This window comes from Vombatus ursinus, unplaced genomic scaffold (genome assembly GCF_900497805.2).
Source record: "Vombatus ursinus unplaced genomic scaffold, bare-nosed wombat genome assembly UNPS02014814.1, whole genome shotgun sequence".
In the NCBI taxonomy this organism is placed as follows: Eukaryota; Metazoa; Chordata; class Mammalia; order Diprotodontia; family Vombatidae; genus Vombatus; species Vombatus ursinus.
Window position 1 is genome coordinate 10,628,015 of NW_020954592.1, and position 17,504 is coordinate 10,645,518.

At 38.0% G+C, this 17,504-nt stretch overlaps 1 protein-coding gene across 2 annotated transcripts in view; it reads left to right on the plus strand.

Annotated features, from left to right (window-relative positions):
• BMX (BMX non-receptor tyrosine kinase) overlaps positions 1 to 17,112 on the plus strand; it is a 77,483-nt gene extending 60,371 nt beyond the window's left edge. For both annotated transcript variants that reach the window (XM_027835364.1, XM_027835365.1), the window contains exons 15-19: positions 512 to 728; positions 3,630 to 3,694; positions 7,554 to 7,672; positions 9,260 to 9,417; positions 15,885 to 17,112. In XM_027835364.1, coding sequence (XP_027691165.1) covers positions 512 to 728; positions 3,630 to 3,694; positions 7,554 to 7,672; positions 9,260 to 9,417; positions 15,885 to 15,959 — 634 coding nt within the window. In that variant the 3' untranslated portion in view covers positions 15,960 to 17,112. The remainder of the gene's footprint in view (positions 1 to 511; positions 729 to 3,629; positions 3,695 to 7,553; positions 7,673 to 9,259; positions 9,418 to 15,884) is intronic.
• The last annotated feature ends 392 nt before the right edge of the window (positions 17,113 to 17,504 follow it).

Genomic DNA, 17,504 nt, shown 5'->3' on the forward strand with positions numbered 1-17,504 from the left:
ACAGCATGCAATCTGATATAGACTCCACTTATACATTCATATTAAGTATATTTTCCCATTAGTCATGATGTAAAGAACAATTAGAACTAATGGGAGAAACCTTGAGAATGCAGCAATATCACAAAACAACAAAGGAAAAGGAGAGCAAATAGTACGCTTCCATCTGCATTCAGACTCCATAGTTCTTTCTCTGGATGTGGATACCATTATTGACTTTAAAGTGCTTTACAAATATTATCTCACTGGATCCTCACAATAACCCTGGGAGGTAGGTGTTATTATTACCCCCATTTTACAGAGAAAAAAACTGAGTCAGACAGAGGTTCAGTGGTTTGCACAGGGTCACATAGCTAGTAAGTATCAGAGGTTGGATTTGAACTGAGGTCTTCAGGTCCAGTACTTTAACCACTGCACCACATAGCTACCTTTTGGTAAGCCTTCAAAACACCAGTAAAATGAAGGGGAAAAAAAAAAGCTCAAAACTGAAGTTTGAATAATTGAATTGTTTCAGGAAACTCAACCACCCCAAGCTAGTCAAATTCTATGGTGTGTGCACTGAGAGGTACCCCATCTACATAGTGACCGAGTACATCACCAATGGCTGTTTGCTCAGCTATCTGAAATGTCATGGGAAAGAACTGCAGCCCTTCCAGCTTCTGGAAATGTGCTATAACGTCTGTGAAGCAATGGCCTTCTTAGAGAGCCACCAGTTCATACACCGAGACTTGGTAAGTAAACTGTTTTTTCTGAGAAGAAGGAAAAGAGCTAAGACACTTGGTCTACCTGTGCTCTGGTATGAATAAGTTAAGTCAAGTCAACAAGCCTTTATTAAGCACCTACTATGTAGTAGGGCCTGTGTTAAGTGCTAGGAATATAAATACAAGTGGAAAGAAAGACAGCTCCAACCCTTGACACACTCTGCTAGGGAAGACAACACATAAAAGGGGAGGGAGATACTTGGGCAGAGGCATGGTAAAGGAAGTATGGAGAGCCAAAAGTGGAGCCTGGAGAGCATGAAGGTGTAGCTGGTCTGGAAGTTTTCCTTAAATTGGAGATTGCAGAAGGAACCAGTCATTCAGAGGAAGGGGACTCAGGAGTGATGATTACTTCCATTGTGAGAAGTCCAGGGTGAAGTAACTTCCAGGGTAAGCAGGCTTCTGTGGTATGGTTAAGAAAATCTGAATGGGGACTTTAAGAATAGATTGGAAGGAAAGAATTTTGTCTAATTTAATTAGAAGAAAGAATTTGGTCAAATCTTACCTCAGACACTAGCTGTGTGACCTTGGGAAAGTCACTTAACCTCCCTCAGCCTCAGCCGTCATCTGTAAAATGGGAATAATAATAGCACCTACCTCCCAGATTTGTTGTTGGAATTTAATGAAATAATATGCATAAAAGGCTTTGCAAAACTCAAAGTGCTACATAAAAGCTATCTGTTGTTATTATTAATTATTATTACTGATTTAGCTTTTATTGAGAATCATTAACTCTAATTAATCATTTATTGATTAGGCAGCCTGGTATAAGTAGAAACAATAGTGGATTTAGAGTCAAAAGTTGTTGTTGTTCAGTTGTGTCCAATTCTTTTTGACCCCATGGGGGGCTTTCTTGGCAAAGGTACTGGAGTGGTTTGCCATTTCCTTCTCCAGCTCATTTTACAGATTAGGAAAACGAGGCAAACAGAGTTAAGTGACTTGACCACGATCACACAGCTAGTAAGTGTCTGAGGCAAGATTCAAACTGAGGTCTTCCTCACTCCAGGCCTGACACTCTATCCACTGCATCATCTAGCTACCCCAGAGTCAAAAGACTTGGGTTCAAATTCCTACTCTTTATAGCTGTGTGACCATGGGCAAGTCTTTTGGCTTCTTTGAATTTCAGATTCCCCCATCAAATGAGATAATATTTGCAAAGCTCTTAGCACAGTGCCTGGCACATAGTAGATGCTATTTTCCCTTCCTTTTCCCTTCCCTCAATTGTTTTTAATGGAGAATAAAAATATTTGTAGTTCCCATTTCAGTTCAAATGAGATAATATATGTAGAATGCATTGCAAACCTTGAAGCACTATATAAATGTGAGCTATTATTCCTCTGAAACTGCACCGTGATAACAAAAAAGCCATTTCAAGAAAGAACAGAGGTTTGGGGGGTTTTTCTTTCTTTGTTTTTTAATCAAAATCTCTCTTTGGAGGATGTCTAAAGCTACATAGTTTACACACTACTTGAATCAATATCTCATTTAATCTTGAAATGTATCTGAGGTTACCAAGGAGGTGTTCCTCTTTAAAGTAACATGGATGCACTTTACAAGGCAGAAATATTCTTTGTCAGATTTCCATGGAGTTCTTCTTTCCATACCTACTGTGCATGAATTATTCTTAGTGGCTGAAAGCATTGAAGCGGCTCTCACACATGAGCCGTTTGGTTCTTCTGGTCACAGGATCAGGTTATGAAATACATAATAGCCACAGGTGTGCACAGAGTGTGGGCCAGGGAGCATTCTCACTGACTAACCCCTTAAAAGGAGCGATATTTCCACACAGACCCTTCCCGTGGATGAAGAGAAGGACCAATGAAAATGTTCCCCAAGGGTACACCATCACCCCAACTCCACCTTCATGCACACATGTGACAATAATGATAATCATTATCATGGTCATCGTCATTATCACCATCATCTCATTTCTAATATTTGTTAGCTGTGTGACTATGGGAAAATCACTTAATTTCCTTGAAGTTCAGTTTCCTCATCTGTTTTAAAAAAAAAAAAGACTACTCATATTGGCCCTGAAAATTTCACAACAGAGTTATTGTCAGGACCAAAGGTGGTGACAGATGTGAAAGGACTTTGGAAGCTATAAAGATCTGGACAATGTTGTCTAGTGGCTAGAGACAGTAAGTTCCAATCCTATTTCTGTTATTTAGTAACATGTGACCATGGGCTAATCATCCGCTGAGGCTCATATGTGGTGGATAATAACTGAGGAAACAATCTGAGCTATATGATTTATTAGCAAAACAGCTATGATAAATGGCTCAATGGACTCCCTAGTCAGTCCAAAGACCTTGAATACAGAATGAAACAGATTTTTAGGTATTAAAGACAATCAAATTAAACCAATTAACTAAAATAAAACAATTAACAAGGTATAAACCAGGATGTATAATTGAGTATTCTGATTTCTAACTGTAGGAAAGATTAGGGATTTCCCAAGTTGGGAGAGGAAGAGTGAACAGGTACAATTCCCTGAAATCAGAAAAAAAAAAAGATGTGTCCCACTGCCCCCAGGTGTCTATATTCAATTAAAGGAACCTGGAAATAATAACTGATTGACCAGTACAAGTCAGTTTTCAGATAAGACATTTGGGTTGCTTCAGATGTATAAATTGTGAGAAAACTCCCTGCATCAATCTTTGGATCTAACTGGGTTTCTGGTCAATATAACCTAGGTCCTTAATTAAGGGTCTGTAAACAGCAGGTAGAATTTGTGTATATATATGTATATATATATATTCATATAGTACTTTGCCATTCAACAATTACAGAGAAACAAAGACAAATGACCTGGTATTTCTTTGCTCACTTCTGACCATTTGGTAAATTTTCTATTTTTTCCCTCTCATAAAGGCTGCTAGGAACTGTTTGGTTGACAGTGACCTTTCAGTGAAAGTATCTGACTTTGGAATGACCAGGTAAGGCAGATCCTAAATGAATACAGGGAAGTGGTATTTGCATAAATGTTTTTCTAAATAGTGACATAATCACAAACTATGTGGTTCAAAGAGTTCTGGACTGGTAGTCAGGAAGCTTTGTCCAGGGTTGTACTCCTTCTTCTGTTCCTAACTTTGAATAAATCATGACTTTTTTTAGGAGTCAGTTTCCTCATCTGAAAAATGAGCAATAGGGGCCGCTAGGTGGCGCAGTGGATGGAGCACTGGCCCTGAGGACCTGAGTTCAAATCTGGTCTCAGACACTTACTAGCTATGTGTCCTCGGGCAAGTCACTTAACCCGCTTCCCTCCAAAACAAAAAAAAAAAAATGAGAGCAATGAACAAGATGGTGTCAGAGGCCCTTTCCCATCTTAGATCTATAATCCTGTGATCCTTTTATCTCGAAAATTCCTTTCTGCTCCAAAATTCTAAGAAAATAATAAAAGTCTCGTAAAAATTGGCTGATCATCTGAAGAAATTTCATTAATAATTGGAATTCTGTGCAAAACAGTTACTTCTTGATTAAAAGAAAAGATTGAAATAATTATGCCCTGCTCATGTAGCGAAAAATAAATGTATCATCTTTTATTTATATTCCTTCTCTGTATTGTCTCCAGTAATGTGTATGTCTTGGCTCCACTGGTTTGAATCCAGGATCATTACTTTTCTCATGAGGTTTCCATTCCTCTGGTTAATTTTTAATTTAATAATTAAGAGAGTCGTTGCTCAGGTCCCAACCTCCCCAACCCCCCACAATAACTGCATTACTGTCTACTGTATGCAGCCTGGGTTAGATCCTTGCATACTACCAGACATTTAGCTCTGACTGCTTCAAAATGTTCAACTTAGAAGTCCCACTTAGTGATGGAAATTCTATTCCAAAGCTGTACCTTACAAAATTTAATCTATTTAATATTTAATTGGAAAAGAAATACTAATATCTTATTATTAGTAGTGATATTTGTTCAAAGTTGTCAATGCCTTTCGTTAAATCATAATTGAAAGAAATGATGAATTTCAGCTAGAGATTGGTGAAAATAAAGATGTATTTTTTCCCCCAACTTCATGGACCCCCTGGAACCCATCCATGGGAGCTTAGATCCAAGGCTAAGAACCCCTGCAGTAGAAATCTCTGACTTCCCTCCAAACTCTGCATACATGTTTTTAAAAAAACAGCAGGCCTGGTTCTCACTCTAGATAAGATTGAGGAAAATTTCCTTTTCATTCCATAGAAATTTTTGTAATAGTAACAAGGGTGTTAATGGTGCCTTACTAAGTAAGATACCATTGTTCAACATTCCTGCTGCCACATCAGGGTTAACACTGAGTGATTTAAAAACAGCCTTCCTCTCTCTTCCCCTTTAAAATAGCAGTAGATATTATGTTGAGAATATTTGTCCTAGCACTGGATTTCCTGTGTTGTCTTTCATCACTCTGGTTCCCAGCCCTAGCACACTGTTTAAACTACAGAGTGAATGTTCACATTCTTTTGCACGAAAGAGAGATATGTGCCACATCAGTGAGTTAATGTGTAAAAGAACAATTAGTGGGTGTGGGGTTTTGATTTCATTTGACTGTAATACTCCTAAATTGGACAAAGTACAGTTGGGTTGAATGTCTGCTCTTTGCCTTAAAAAAGATGTGATAAAAAGGAGGAATGCAGAGTTCACATTAACTTCTGAAACGATGCGCTCCAACTCACAGAGCTGTCTCCTAAACCATCTCAGGCAAATGTGAATCTATTTTTAAAAGCCTTTCATTAAATTCAGCATTTGGAGATATTTACTGAGCAGCATGAGTTATGTAATAACTCCTCTTTGTTCATAACTTTTGATTTGTTACTTGGGAATAAATAAGCTCTTGGTTTGCATCCACAATCAGTTTAGCCTACGATCCTTTTGATATAGTGGCAAGAGTACTAAATTTGAAGTTAGAAGATTTGGGTTCAGATCCTGACTTGCCTGCTGCCCGGTTTCACTGTGGGCAAGTCACTTAACTTTTCTGGGCTTCTGTTTCCTTATTTACGAAATGAAGGGAAAAGATAATCTCTGAGGTCCCTTTCAGCTCTGAATTTGTTTCTATGAGCCTATATGCCAGCCAGATGCCTGCTTTTGTTTTTTCTCCTCCCCTTCTCTGAATTACCTGGAGACTCTTACTCCAGAGCAGAGAAGAAAGCAACCTGTTAGTCTGGAGACAGGGAAGTATCTATGTGGCAGTATTACTCTCATTTCATCACAAAGCACCAATGATACCTGCTCTCACATTTGCTGGCAGCCAACAATCCTCTGTGATGATGCCACAACACCAAGCTTTCTCTGTATGTGGGGCCAGAAGAGCAATCAGGGCAGAGCAACTATAACTTTGCTCCATGGTGTCAGTATAGGCTGTAGTCCTCCTGTGCCCATACCTGAAAGTCCTCTCTGGTTCCATGCCATGGTAACCTGCATCCAGTGTGGCCATCTTTGCCACCTTACTTAACTCTGGGCGGTGGACCTGACAAGGATTATTCTGTCTCTGTCTGAGAACATGTTCTTGAACTCATCCTTGAGTTGAAGGATATGATAATTGTTGTCCCTTTTCTTCCTTCTACTCCTTCCCAAAGGATGACCGAATGCTGTATCACTGGGGCCTAGAATCTCTGCAAAATGGCCCTTTCTCCTCTAGTGTAACTATACCAAATAACAAAAGCTTTCTCGAAAAAGTTTGGGGTACACTAGTCAAGATGGGATCTAAAAGCCTTCTTAAACTATTCCAGTGAGCTTTTTTGCAGCACTGCCCCACCTCATTCTCTAAAGGTGATACTTTTGAGGAATTTAAGACTTTGATTCCTAGAATTTTAAAGCCTGATGGTAGAGATGATTTCATTTTACGGATAAGGAAATTGAAACAGAGAGGTTAAATGACTTGCTATATCTGGTTTTAACTCTATCACTCGATAAGTGATAGAGTCAAAATTAGAAACCAGTTCTTCTGATTTATAGCCCCAAAACTTCTGTAACTCTTTCTACAATTAAACCAAATAAATTCAGGACTATAGACTGAGGAGTGGGGAAAAATAAAAACCACTTGTCTTTTTTTTTTTTCCATGAAGAAAAATGCCAATCTAGAACTTTGGATTTGCAGGCTTTTAAAATTCTTTTAAAAAATTCTTTCCTGTAGAGTTGGCCAAATCAGCTGCTTCTAATATTTATAATTAGAATAAAACCCTATAACAAGTTTCTGATTGCCATGTTTCTCCTACATTATAAGTTAACAATTTCAGATCCCATAGTGATTTATTTCCCTCTTTAAGCCATTTTTTTTTTCCTGTGGAAGAACATTATTTTAACCAATCCCTTAGCAATATCTTAAATGGGTTTAGTGCTTTTTACTCTTTATTTAACTCAAATTATTATTCACTGAAGCCTTCTACCATGTGAGGTCTTCTTAGCAATTGGGTCTTAGCAATAATTGTTATTCTTCTTAGCAGTTGGGTCTTAGCAATAATTGTTATTTGTTGTTATTCTTGGACATTGTATATGCAAAATTAATCATTTAGCCTGATAACCTAAAAACATAAAAATGTACTTTTGTCAAACTTAAAACCCACAAATGGCCTCTAGCTAAGTTTACATGTAGAAATTCAGTAAGAGCTCAGGAATGAAGGGACATTAGACTGAATCTCCAGAGAACTCCATAGGTCTTTACCCTAGCTGTAATTTGTATGCTTAGACATGCTGCTAGAAAATCTTTAGCACATATTTAGTGATTTGAGTTCTTTAGCTGAATTAAAGCAAGAGGCACTAAGGGTCTCATCCGTGGGTACTGACCCAAGTTTCACAATCTCTTTTGTCTCTTCCAGATATGTTCTTGATGATCAATATGTCAGCTCAATAGGAACAAAGTTCCCAATCAAGTGGTCGGCACCAGAGGTCTTTCATTACTCCAAATATAGCAGCAAGTCAGACGTATGGGCCTTCGGTAAGACGCTGTCATCCAGGGCAGCATAGTTAGCCTAGAAGCTGACTTCAGTGAGGCACTTAGACATTTGCAAAATTAAAATAAATGCCCTAAATGACAAGCAGTAACAAGTAAGAGGTTACCATAGATGGGGAGACATTCTTTGTAGTGTATTTAATGGCAATATCATGCTGAGTGATATACATACTGTTGGTCTCTTCCTACATGAAAGAGATGCAGACAGCTTTCTAACAAAAGGGTTCAGAAAATGTTTTTTTTTAATTATAATTTTGACATTAAGAATATGGCTACATAAAAGCCAAATTGTCTATTTAGAGGTAACAGTTAAATAAGTTTAGGAGATCTCTTCCTCCCTGAATTGAATTGATCAATTGTTTTGGTATCCCAGGGATAGATAAGAAGTATGTGAAAGAACAAACCTTGACCCATGTCTAGCTTCAGTCCCATTTTTTAATAAAAAATTACATTTTAATTCATTATCCTAAAGAAGCCCTATAGAAATGTCATTATACATCATTAGTGAAGATCAGCTCTAAGATTGTTGGTGTTGGGAGCTTACTACTTATGATTTTCCTTATTGATGTCATTGTTTTAATCTATTCTTGTGGTTTTATCCATGTGAGGAGTTTCCTAGGTGTATCTTATGATCTTGGAGAGTTTCCTGGGGGCATGGAGTGGCTGTGCTCCTACAGCCAGTATGTGTCAGAGGCAGTACTTGAATCAGCCAAGTATTTCTAATTCCAAGGCACCATGGCCCTAGTCAACTACACCGTGCTTTATTTTTATGTTTTTGTCATTTTTGTTTGTGTCCAACTCTTCATGACCCCATTTGGGGTTTTCTTGGCAAAGATACTGAAGTAGTTTGCCATTTTCTTCTCCAGCTTATTTTACAGATGAGGAAACTAAAGTAAACAGGTTTAGGTGACTTGCCCAGGGTCACATAGCTAGTAAGTATCTGATGTCACATTTGAACTCAGGTCTTCCTGACTCCAGGTCTGATGCTCTATCCACTGCACCACCTAGCTGCCCATGTTGTATTTTTAGTCATTTGCAAACAATTAAAGAAAAAAAAAAGAGGGAAATTGTCACAAACATGTGTGAAGCCTCTCCAATCCATACCTGCATTCATCTCCACCAATGAGGAGAGAATTTCATATCAATGAGTTTTGGGATTGACACTACATTTATAAATATAATTTAACTGTGCTTTGAGACAATGTAGTATAGCACAAAGAGTACTGGATTTGAAATCAGATGGTATAGTTCCGATTCCTGGCTCTGTCATATATCGTGTGACCTTGGGAAAGACGGTCTCAGTTTCCTTATTTATAAGACTTGAGTATAGTTCTAGATGACTCTAAGTTCTCTTCTAGCCCTAAGTATGTGAAAATACTCTTCCTCTAATCTGTTCTGTCTTGGAGGCAATGCCTAATGGATAGCATTTTGGTTTATTGCTACCTCTAGGAGAGAGTCATCTATTGTATTCACTTATTTTTACTAGAAGCTCATTAGACAAATCCTCTGTCCTCTGGCATTTTCTGTTATTGTTGTTTTTTTAACCATATGTTTTCTCTTGCTTCTTTGTAGGAATCCTGATGTGGGAGGTGTTCAGTTTGGGAAAACAGCCTTATGAACTCTATGATAACAGGGAGGTGGTGACAAAGGTTTCCCAAGGATATCGGCTATATCGGCCACAGCTAGCTTCAGACAACATCTACCAAATAATGTACAGCTGCTGGCATGAGGCAAGCTATAATGACAATATGTAGCATTTATGTAGCACTTTAAGGTTGACAAAGCATTTTACTTATGTTATCTTATTTGATCCTCCTAGTAATTCTGTGCATTAGGAGCTAGTATTATTTTCATTTTACAGGTGAAGGAACTAAGCCTGATAGAGGTTAGATGACTTGCCCAGGGTCCTATAGCTAAGTAAGATATATGAGAAAGGATTTGAACTCAGGTTTTTCTGACTCCAAATCTGGCATTCGATTCAGTGTATACAGTAGATTCACAATATGATTGGGATAGTAAGCTGTTACCATCATGATGGGCAGGTAGTCTGGCTGTTGTCCATTGGTCATCAAGACAATGTCAAGAAGGCAACTTGGCACGTAGAGGAAGCGGCAGGGGAGCGTGATGGGCAGGCATGGTTGGGTTGCAATCTGCACCACTGAATAGAAGGTCCACATCAATGAAATCACAGATTGGTTTGAATATTTGAGTTGAGAGAGAGGGAGGGATGGGCACTAAACCTGTCATTTTATTGGCATGGGAAACGCTCAGATGAGGAAACCATCCCTTCCCCCAATTCATGTTGGCACCTTCTCTGCGATGTATAGTCCTAGGGAGTTGCCTAAGTCAGAGGTGTCTGGACACTCCAGAGAGCCCCCACCCAGATTAAAATATAATTGGGAAATATTTAGCAAAGTAAATAAAAACACAATAAAACATAGATAACATTGTATTTTAAAACCATGTCAATATACAGCCCAGATTATTGCCCCATTTCTATTTGAGTTTTACTCCAATATACAGGTCTAGATCACCGAAAGATTAATTGGCTTGGTCCTAGCACTGAAAGGTTTGATGTTTACTTACCCAAGGTTATACAACCAATTTGTATCAAAAGTGGCATTTGAACTCACCTAGTTCCTCCCTAGCTCCAAGGTGAGCCCTCTATTCACTTGGCTTTTCAGAAACTCTTTCTGTTGACCAGTATCCAAAAGAAGTAATGAAGTGACAATATTTGACACTGTACCAACCAAACAAGGGAAGGAGAATATTGTCATGCTATCTTCCCTCATAGAATTTATGGAGACTAATAACATTTAGAAAACAACTCCATACTCCCAGCAAACTAAAAAAAAATAATAAAATATCAAATAATTATAGGAACAGATAAGATTAACTAACTGTATGCAAAGGAGTGCATTTATGGGGTGGTGAGTGCAATGGAGTGGCAGATAAGGCTTCCCATTCATTTATTAATTTTTATTGCTGGTTAGTCATTTCAGTTATGGATGGCTCTTCATGACCCCATTTGAGGTTTTCTTGGCAGAGATACTGGAGTGGTTTGTTATTTCCTTCTCCAGTTCATTTTGCAGATGAGGAAAGTGAGGCAAACAGGGTTAAGTGAGTTGCCTCAGGGTTACACAGGTAATAAGCATCTAAGGCCAGATTTGAACTTGGGTCTTCCTGACTCCAGGCTGGCACTCTATCCATTGCACCAACTAGCTGGATATTCATATATCCATCTATTCATAAATTTGCATTATGGATAGACAAAGGTGGATAGAAAGGAATTCCAAAAGAGAAGGTAGTATTAGCAAAGGTTCAAAGGCTAGAATGATCATAGCATATACAGAGGTAGCAGAGTGAACTAGTGCTGAAGGAAAGAGTTTTTTGCTAGGGCATAAGTAAGAGACAAGATTGAAAAGCAAGTTTGGACAAGTTTTTGGAGGACTTTAAAATCCAAGGTAGGGAATTTGGGGCACAAATTGGAGTGACTGGAGGTTTTTGAGAATGCTCCATGATGAAAGAGCAATTTGACATCTGAATGTAGGGTGGATCAGAGGATGGGAGAAGCACTAGGCAGGGAGACCATTTAAAAGGCTTTTGCAGTAATCCAGGTCTTAAGATTTAAAACATGGTACAGTGGGAAAAAAGGCTGGATTTGAAATCAGAGAACCAGAGTTTATATCCTGTCTATGTCATATACAGCATATGTAATCTGGGGCAAGTCACTGAGGCTCACTGTCACCAAGCCTGTTTTCTCATATGTAAAATGATGATGTTGTATTAAAATATTGCCTCAATGTCTCTTTCAACTCTCTCTATACCTAGCTTCAGGCAGTCTCATTGGAAACAGAAAGAAAGGGTTGCTACAGGAAACTTTATGAAGGAGGAATTGAAAGTACTTTGTGACTGTAAATACAAAGTGTCCCAAAAATCTTAGTGCAGTTTTAAACTTCAGATTAGAAATACTTAGCTAAACACACACATACGCGCGCACACACACACACACACGGATATAAGTGTGCATATATATAGTTATTTACACACACATAAATTTTATATATATTTATTCACACACACATAAATATATATTTATTTACACACACATAAATATATATGTTACACACAAATATATATTCACACACACATATGTATATTTACACACATATAATATATAATATAAATATATATTTACACACATATATGTAATGAATAATAAATAATAATAAATGTATATATTCTCACACACATAAACATATATAAATATACATATTCTTTACATATTCTTATGTGTATGTATATATGTACATGTTGGTATATATATCAATATATACATATTATTTATTGATATATGTACATATATACAATATATACATACAGATAGATGATAGATCTAGAATTTATGTAGCACTTTAAGGTTTGCAAAGTGTTTTTCTTATGTTATCTCATTTGATCCTCACGGTAACCCTATGAGGTACCTATGAGGTATGAGTGCTTTTATCCCTATTTTACAGGTGAAGAAACTGAGGCTGTAATAAGTTAAGGGTCTTCTCCAGGGACACCCAACTAGCAAATGTCCAACGTAGCATTCGAACTGAGGCTTCCCTGACTTAAAATCCAGCATTCTATTTACTGTGTCACTTAGCTGCCATCATATATAAAAATGGTAGATGACAGAAAGATAGTATATATATATACACACATATATATACACACACACAAACACATACTTAAAATGTGCGTTGTATATATAAATATAAAGATGTGTGAAGCCAGCTTGAACAGAGAATTAACTAATTGTTAAATTTTCAATGTGAGCATTTACACTAGGAAATTTGGCGAATTGTTTTGTTGGCTGTCTAGACTTAAGAAATTGTTAATGATGCAGTTCAAATGTAAAAGTGTGTTATCTTTATATTTTCCCTCCAAAGAGCTGGTTGTTAAACATTTACCACATATTCCTGCCTGCGCGCACACACACACACACACACACACATATACTTAACATACACGTATATTTACCTATATAAATGTGTCCAGAAAGTGGTGAATGACACCAAGGGTTAGGGTCTAGATGACTAGATACAAGGTGATGCTTTTTTTTTTTTTTTAGTTTTTTAGGCAATTGGGGTTAAGTAACTTGCCCAGGGTCACACAGCTCACAGCTAGTAAGTGTCCAGTGTTTGGTCTGAGGCCAGATTTGAACTCAGGTGCTCCTGACTTCAGGGCCCGTGCTCTATCCACTGCACCACCTAGCTGCCCCAAGGTGGTGCTTTTGACAGGAATAGAGGGGTTAGGAGAGGGACTTGGTTTAGCAGTGACACGATAAGATTTGAACATATTGAATGGGAAGTAATAAGAGGACACTCGGGGGTCCTAAAATGAGTTGAGAAAGCCTTCATGAAAGAGGGCTGCGTAAAATTTGCTTAAAGATAAAAATGATGCCAGGAGGCTCCCGCCACACACACTTTCCTGCTGAGTCACTAAGGAAGAGCTGCTGAATGCTTAAAAGATGGTCCAAGATCAAATTCCCTACAAGATTGAGGTGTGAAATCTAGAAATGTGGATCTGGAGTGAAGCAGGTCACAGCAAAGGAAGCTGGGAGGGGAGCACAAGGCAGCAGAGTCAGGCTGCCAAATCAAGGACAGGAAGGGAAATATTCCATTCGGATTCATAGATTAGAGCCAGAGACAGAGGTCACTGGCAGGCAGGAGAAGGCTTGAGAGCCTGAAATACAGTTCCTGCAGATACCTCCTCCACCTGGAAAGCTCTGTGCTATCATTATAATAGCTTACATTCATATGAAATTTTATAGTTTACAAAGTGCTTTCCTCAAAAACAACCCTGAGCACAGAATGAAGCATACATTTTTAGATATGGCCAACATGCTATTGCATTTGCTTATTTATATGTACTTACTTGATGTAAGGGAGGGCTTTTATTAGGGTTGGGGAAGGGGATGAGTTAGGGGGTAGTGACAAAAAGGAAAAAAAAAGGAAGTAAGATCCTTAATAAAACATTAAAAAAAAGAAGAAAACAAAAATTCAGAATAGAAAAGAACTACTTTGTTAAATTTAAAGTACCCTTAAAAAAAAAAACTCGAAGGGCAGCTAGATTGTGCAATGGATGGAGCACCGGCCCTAGAGTCAAGACGACCTGAGTTCAAATTTGTGTGTGTATGTGTGTGTGTGTATATCTATATATAGATATATAGATATACACACACACACACACACATATATACAAAACTGCATGACCCTGGGCAAGTCACTTAACCCCAATGCCTCCAAAACAAACAAACAAACAAGGTGGAAGAGAGAAGTTCAAGGTTTCAAATGAAATTCCTGTTTATACTTTATTTGTGTTGAACCATTTGTGTTTATTGATGATTATTCAATTTATGATTAAAAAGAAAAAAGCAAATGCTAAGGTAGGTGGTAAAAGTATTATTTCACCCATTTGTATAAATAAGGAAATTGAGGCTTAGGCTATAGTTGGCCCAAGGTCACACAGCTAATAAATGAAGGTTTCAAGTCTGAAATTCAGCTTTTCTGATTTCAGAGGTTTCTACTAACTCACTTCACCTTTCAAGGGTATACATGGGACCCATGACATTGTGAGGGTGATGTCTTGACTTGCACGTGAATTGGATTTATGGTATGAAAGAAGGGAGTTAAGGGAGCTCAGGATGGATAACTTTTGATATTGCAGTAAAGCAAGGAGGTAGGGAAGGAGAAAGAAAAAGAGAAAGACAGAGATACAGAGAGACAGAGAGAGAGACAGAAACAGAGAGAGGTGCTGGGAGATTGAGATTGACATTAATAATTCTATTATTTACTGACTGACCTGCTATCACACTTCCTAAGGAGATACAAATCTCCTCTTTCCTCAATTAATGTGTATTAGTGAAGGTTGTTAGTCAACTGGAATTTATTAAGTGTGTCTTATGTGCTAAGTGTTAGGGATACAAAGAAACGCAAAAAAACAGCCTCTGCTCTCAAGGAGCTCACAGTCTGATGGAAGAGATAACAGATGAGAGCGACAACATGCAAACAACTATGTATACAAAGATAAATACAGGACAAATTGGAGATAATCAACAGAGGGAAGAGAGCAGCATTCAGGGGAACCTTAAAGTTTCTTGAAGAAGGCGGGATTTTTAGCTAAGACTTGAAGGAAGCAAGAGAATCTAAGAGGCAAAGAGGAGGAGGGGGAGAGTTTCAGGAGCAGGGAAGATCACTTATAGTGATCTTGGCACAGAGTTATGACTTCCCCTAGCAGTGTTTGGTAGCTCGAGAGTTCGATTAGGAGAGGCAGGAACCTGAGGGGGCAGGAGTAAGGAGTAAGGAGAAGAAGGTAAGATTTAAGAGTGGAGGAGAGAGCACAATTAAACTGGTTAACTAGAGAATCAGTACTGAGTAAAGTGAGGCTAGGGTGGGGAAACAGGGACGAATGAAGGGACTAGAGACCACGGTAAGGACAAAGAATAATAGGAAGAGTGAGGCAGAGGGAGAGATATGACCAGAAAGGGGAATTTCAGAATTCCAGATCACAGAAGTAGAATTGCTTTGAGTGACCATCTCTGAATGGCTGAAGTAGAGTGAAGATAGTGGTCACAGACACTAAGGAGGTTGAACAACTGGAATGAGAGTGTATTTAAAGTGGCATCAGAGTGAATATTAGTCCCCAAGAATCATGGCAAGGTCCAGGGCAGAGAGGAAGACTGTGAGGCTGGTACTGAATTAAGAAAGGAGAGTGACCTAGTAAAGGACAGATGACTTTGTAGATGACAGCAGCAAGGATCAACACAGGGATATAGATGGATGGAAAGGAGTGGAAGGAGGGAAAGAAATACAGTGAAAGGAGAGAAGAGAGGAGGATAGGAATTTCAGATTGCTAGTGCTGAATTGTATAAGGACGACAGTAGGCAAGGGGGAAACAGGGAGAAAGGCAGAGAAGAGAGGCAAGAGCTAGACCCATCTCCTGTAAAAAGGAATAGTAGCAGTCCTTGGGCATGTGATAATGTAGGGACATGAATGGAGAGCCCAAAATTGGGAGGCATATTTTTATACCTAATCTGAAAAATCTGACATATTTCAGCAAAGTCTCCCATTCCATAGGGTAGATACTTACTTTTGCTGATAATTTGGTGGAAGATCAATCACCCCAAACAATGACTTTTCTTTTCCTTTAGCTTGCAGAAAAACGCCCCACATTTCATCAACTCCTGTCTTCCATTGATATACTCCGGGAAGATGACAAGCCTTGAAAAAAGAAAATGGAAGAAATACATAGAATAGACATAAATTTTAAAATATCTTCATTCTTTTTAAGGGAAGTAGAAAGGACTGAGCTCTCTGTAGTTTACATGCTTCTACTCAGTGTTATCTCATTTATTGTTTGTCCTTTATAACTTAGTGGAGTGAACAAGACAAGAAAAGAAAATTTCCAGAGATTTTTTTTGTCATCTAACATTTGTAGATATTCTTCCCAGGAGAACAATACTCCCTTGACAAAAATAGAATTATATTTTGTGTCTGTTTCTATTAAAGAGTGGTCACTTGTTACTATTTTTATCAATTAAACAGGAATTAGAAATGATTAATTTATTGAGGTTTATTTTACCAGACTGGATTCTTATTGTTTTTCTTAGACTATCACCATTAGATTTAGAACTGAAAGGAACCATAGAGAGATATCAATAACCCAGTCCCCTCATGAAGTCCAGAAAGGGGAACTCACCTTTCTGAGGTCACATCAGTAGTAAGTATCTGAGCCAGGATTTGAACACGAGTCATCTGGCTAGAAAGCTAGTGTGTCATCCTCAAAAGCTTTAAAAAAAAAAGTCATCATAGTGATTATGGTAATTTTGACATGCTGTCAGATTATTTGTTAGCTTTTTTAACTCAGACTTCAAAAGGTTATCTTTTATCACTACTATGTACTATTTCTGCAACAAGGGTACCCTGTCACCAGGTCGTGGTGGTCTCTCATTACATATTCTATAGTCCAAACCAATAGGCATAATATTTGGCTGAAAGCCATATTAGGGCTACAAATTTTTCTATTCATGGCATAAAAATAAAATGCTATGAATATTCAATTGTGAAGATTCCCCTGAGCTACTGGTGTTTCCTCCCCATATATCCCCCCCAATCACAGATTTGTTTTGCTTTTTTTGCATATACATAAAGGCTTATGTACATATGATATTCCCCTAAATAGAATGTAAGCTCCTTGAGGGCAGGAACTGATTCATTTTTGTCTTTATATTCCCAGTGTATAGTATATGTTTAATAAATTTTTGCTGATTGATTGAAGCCATCTCATTTCATTGTTGGAGAGGTGCAATAATAAGGAAATCCTTTATGTTAAGCCAAAATTCCCCTCTCTGTAACTTCTGTCCATTGAACCTAGCTCTGTTCTCCGAAGTTACATTTGATAAACCTAATTTATCTTCCACAGGAAAGCATGGTTATTGATGACATTTTGTTAGTTCAATAAGAATCAAATCTCTGAAATGTGGCATATGAAGTACACTTAGTATAAAGTAGTATGTCTTCTCAATATAATCTTTGATGACACTATAGAAAGACTGTGATATTGAAGCAAGAGACTTAGTCTTACCATACTTTTCCCTCTCCATCCATGGGTCAAATGGAAAATTTGACTTTGGAAGAAAAAAATAAATTCTGTTCATTAATATTATGTGACAAGTTGCTTTCCCCTTCCCCCATCTCTCTGAGACTTTCCAGGAGTCCATGGAATCACAGAATTTTGGCATCTGGAGGTAGTTTAGAGATTATCAAATTGA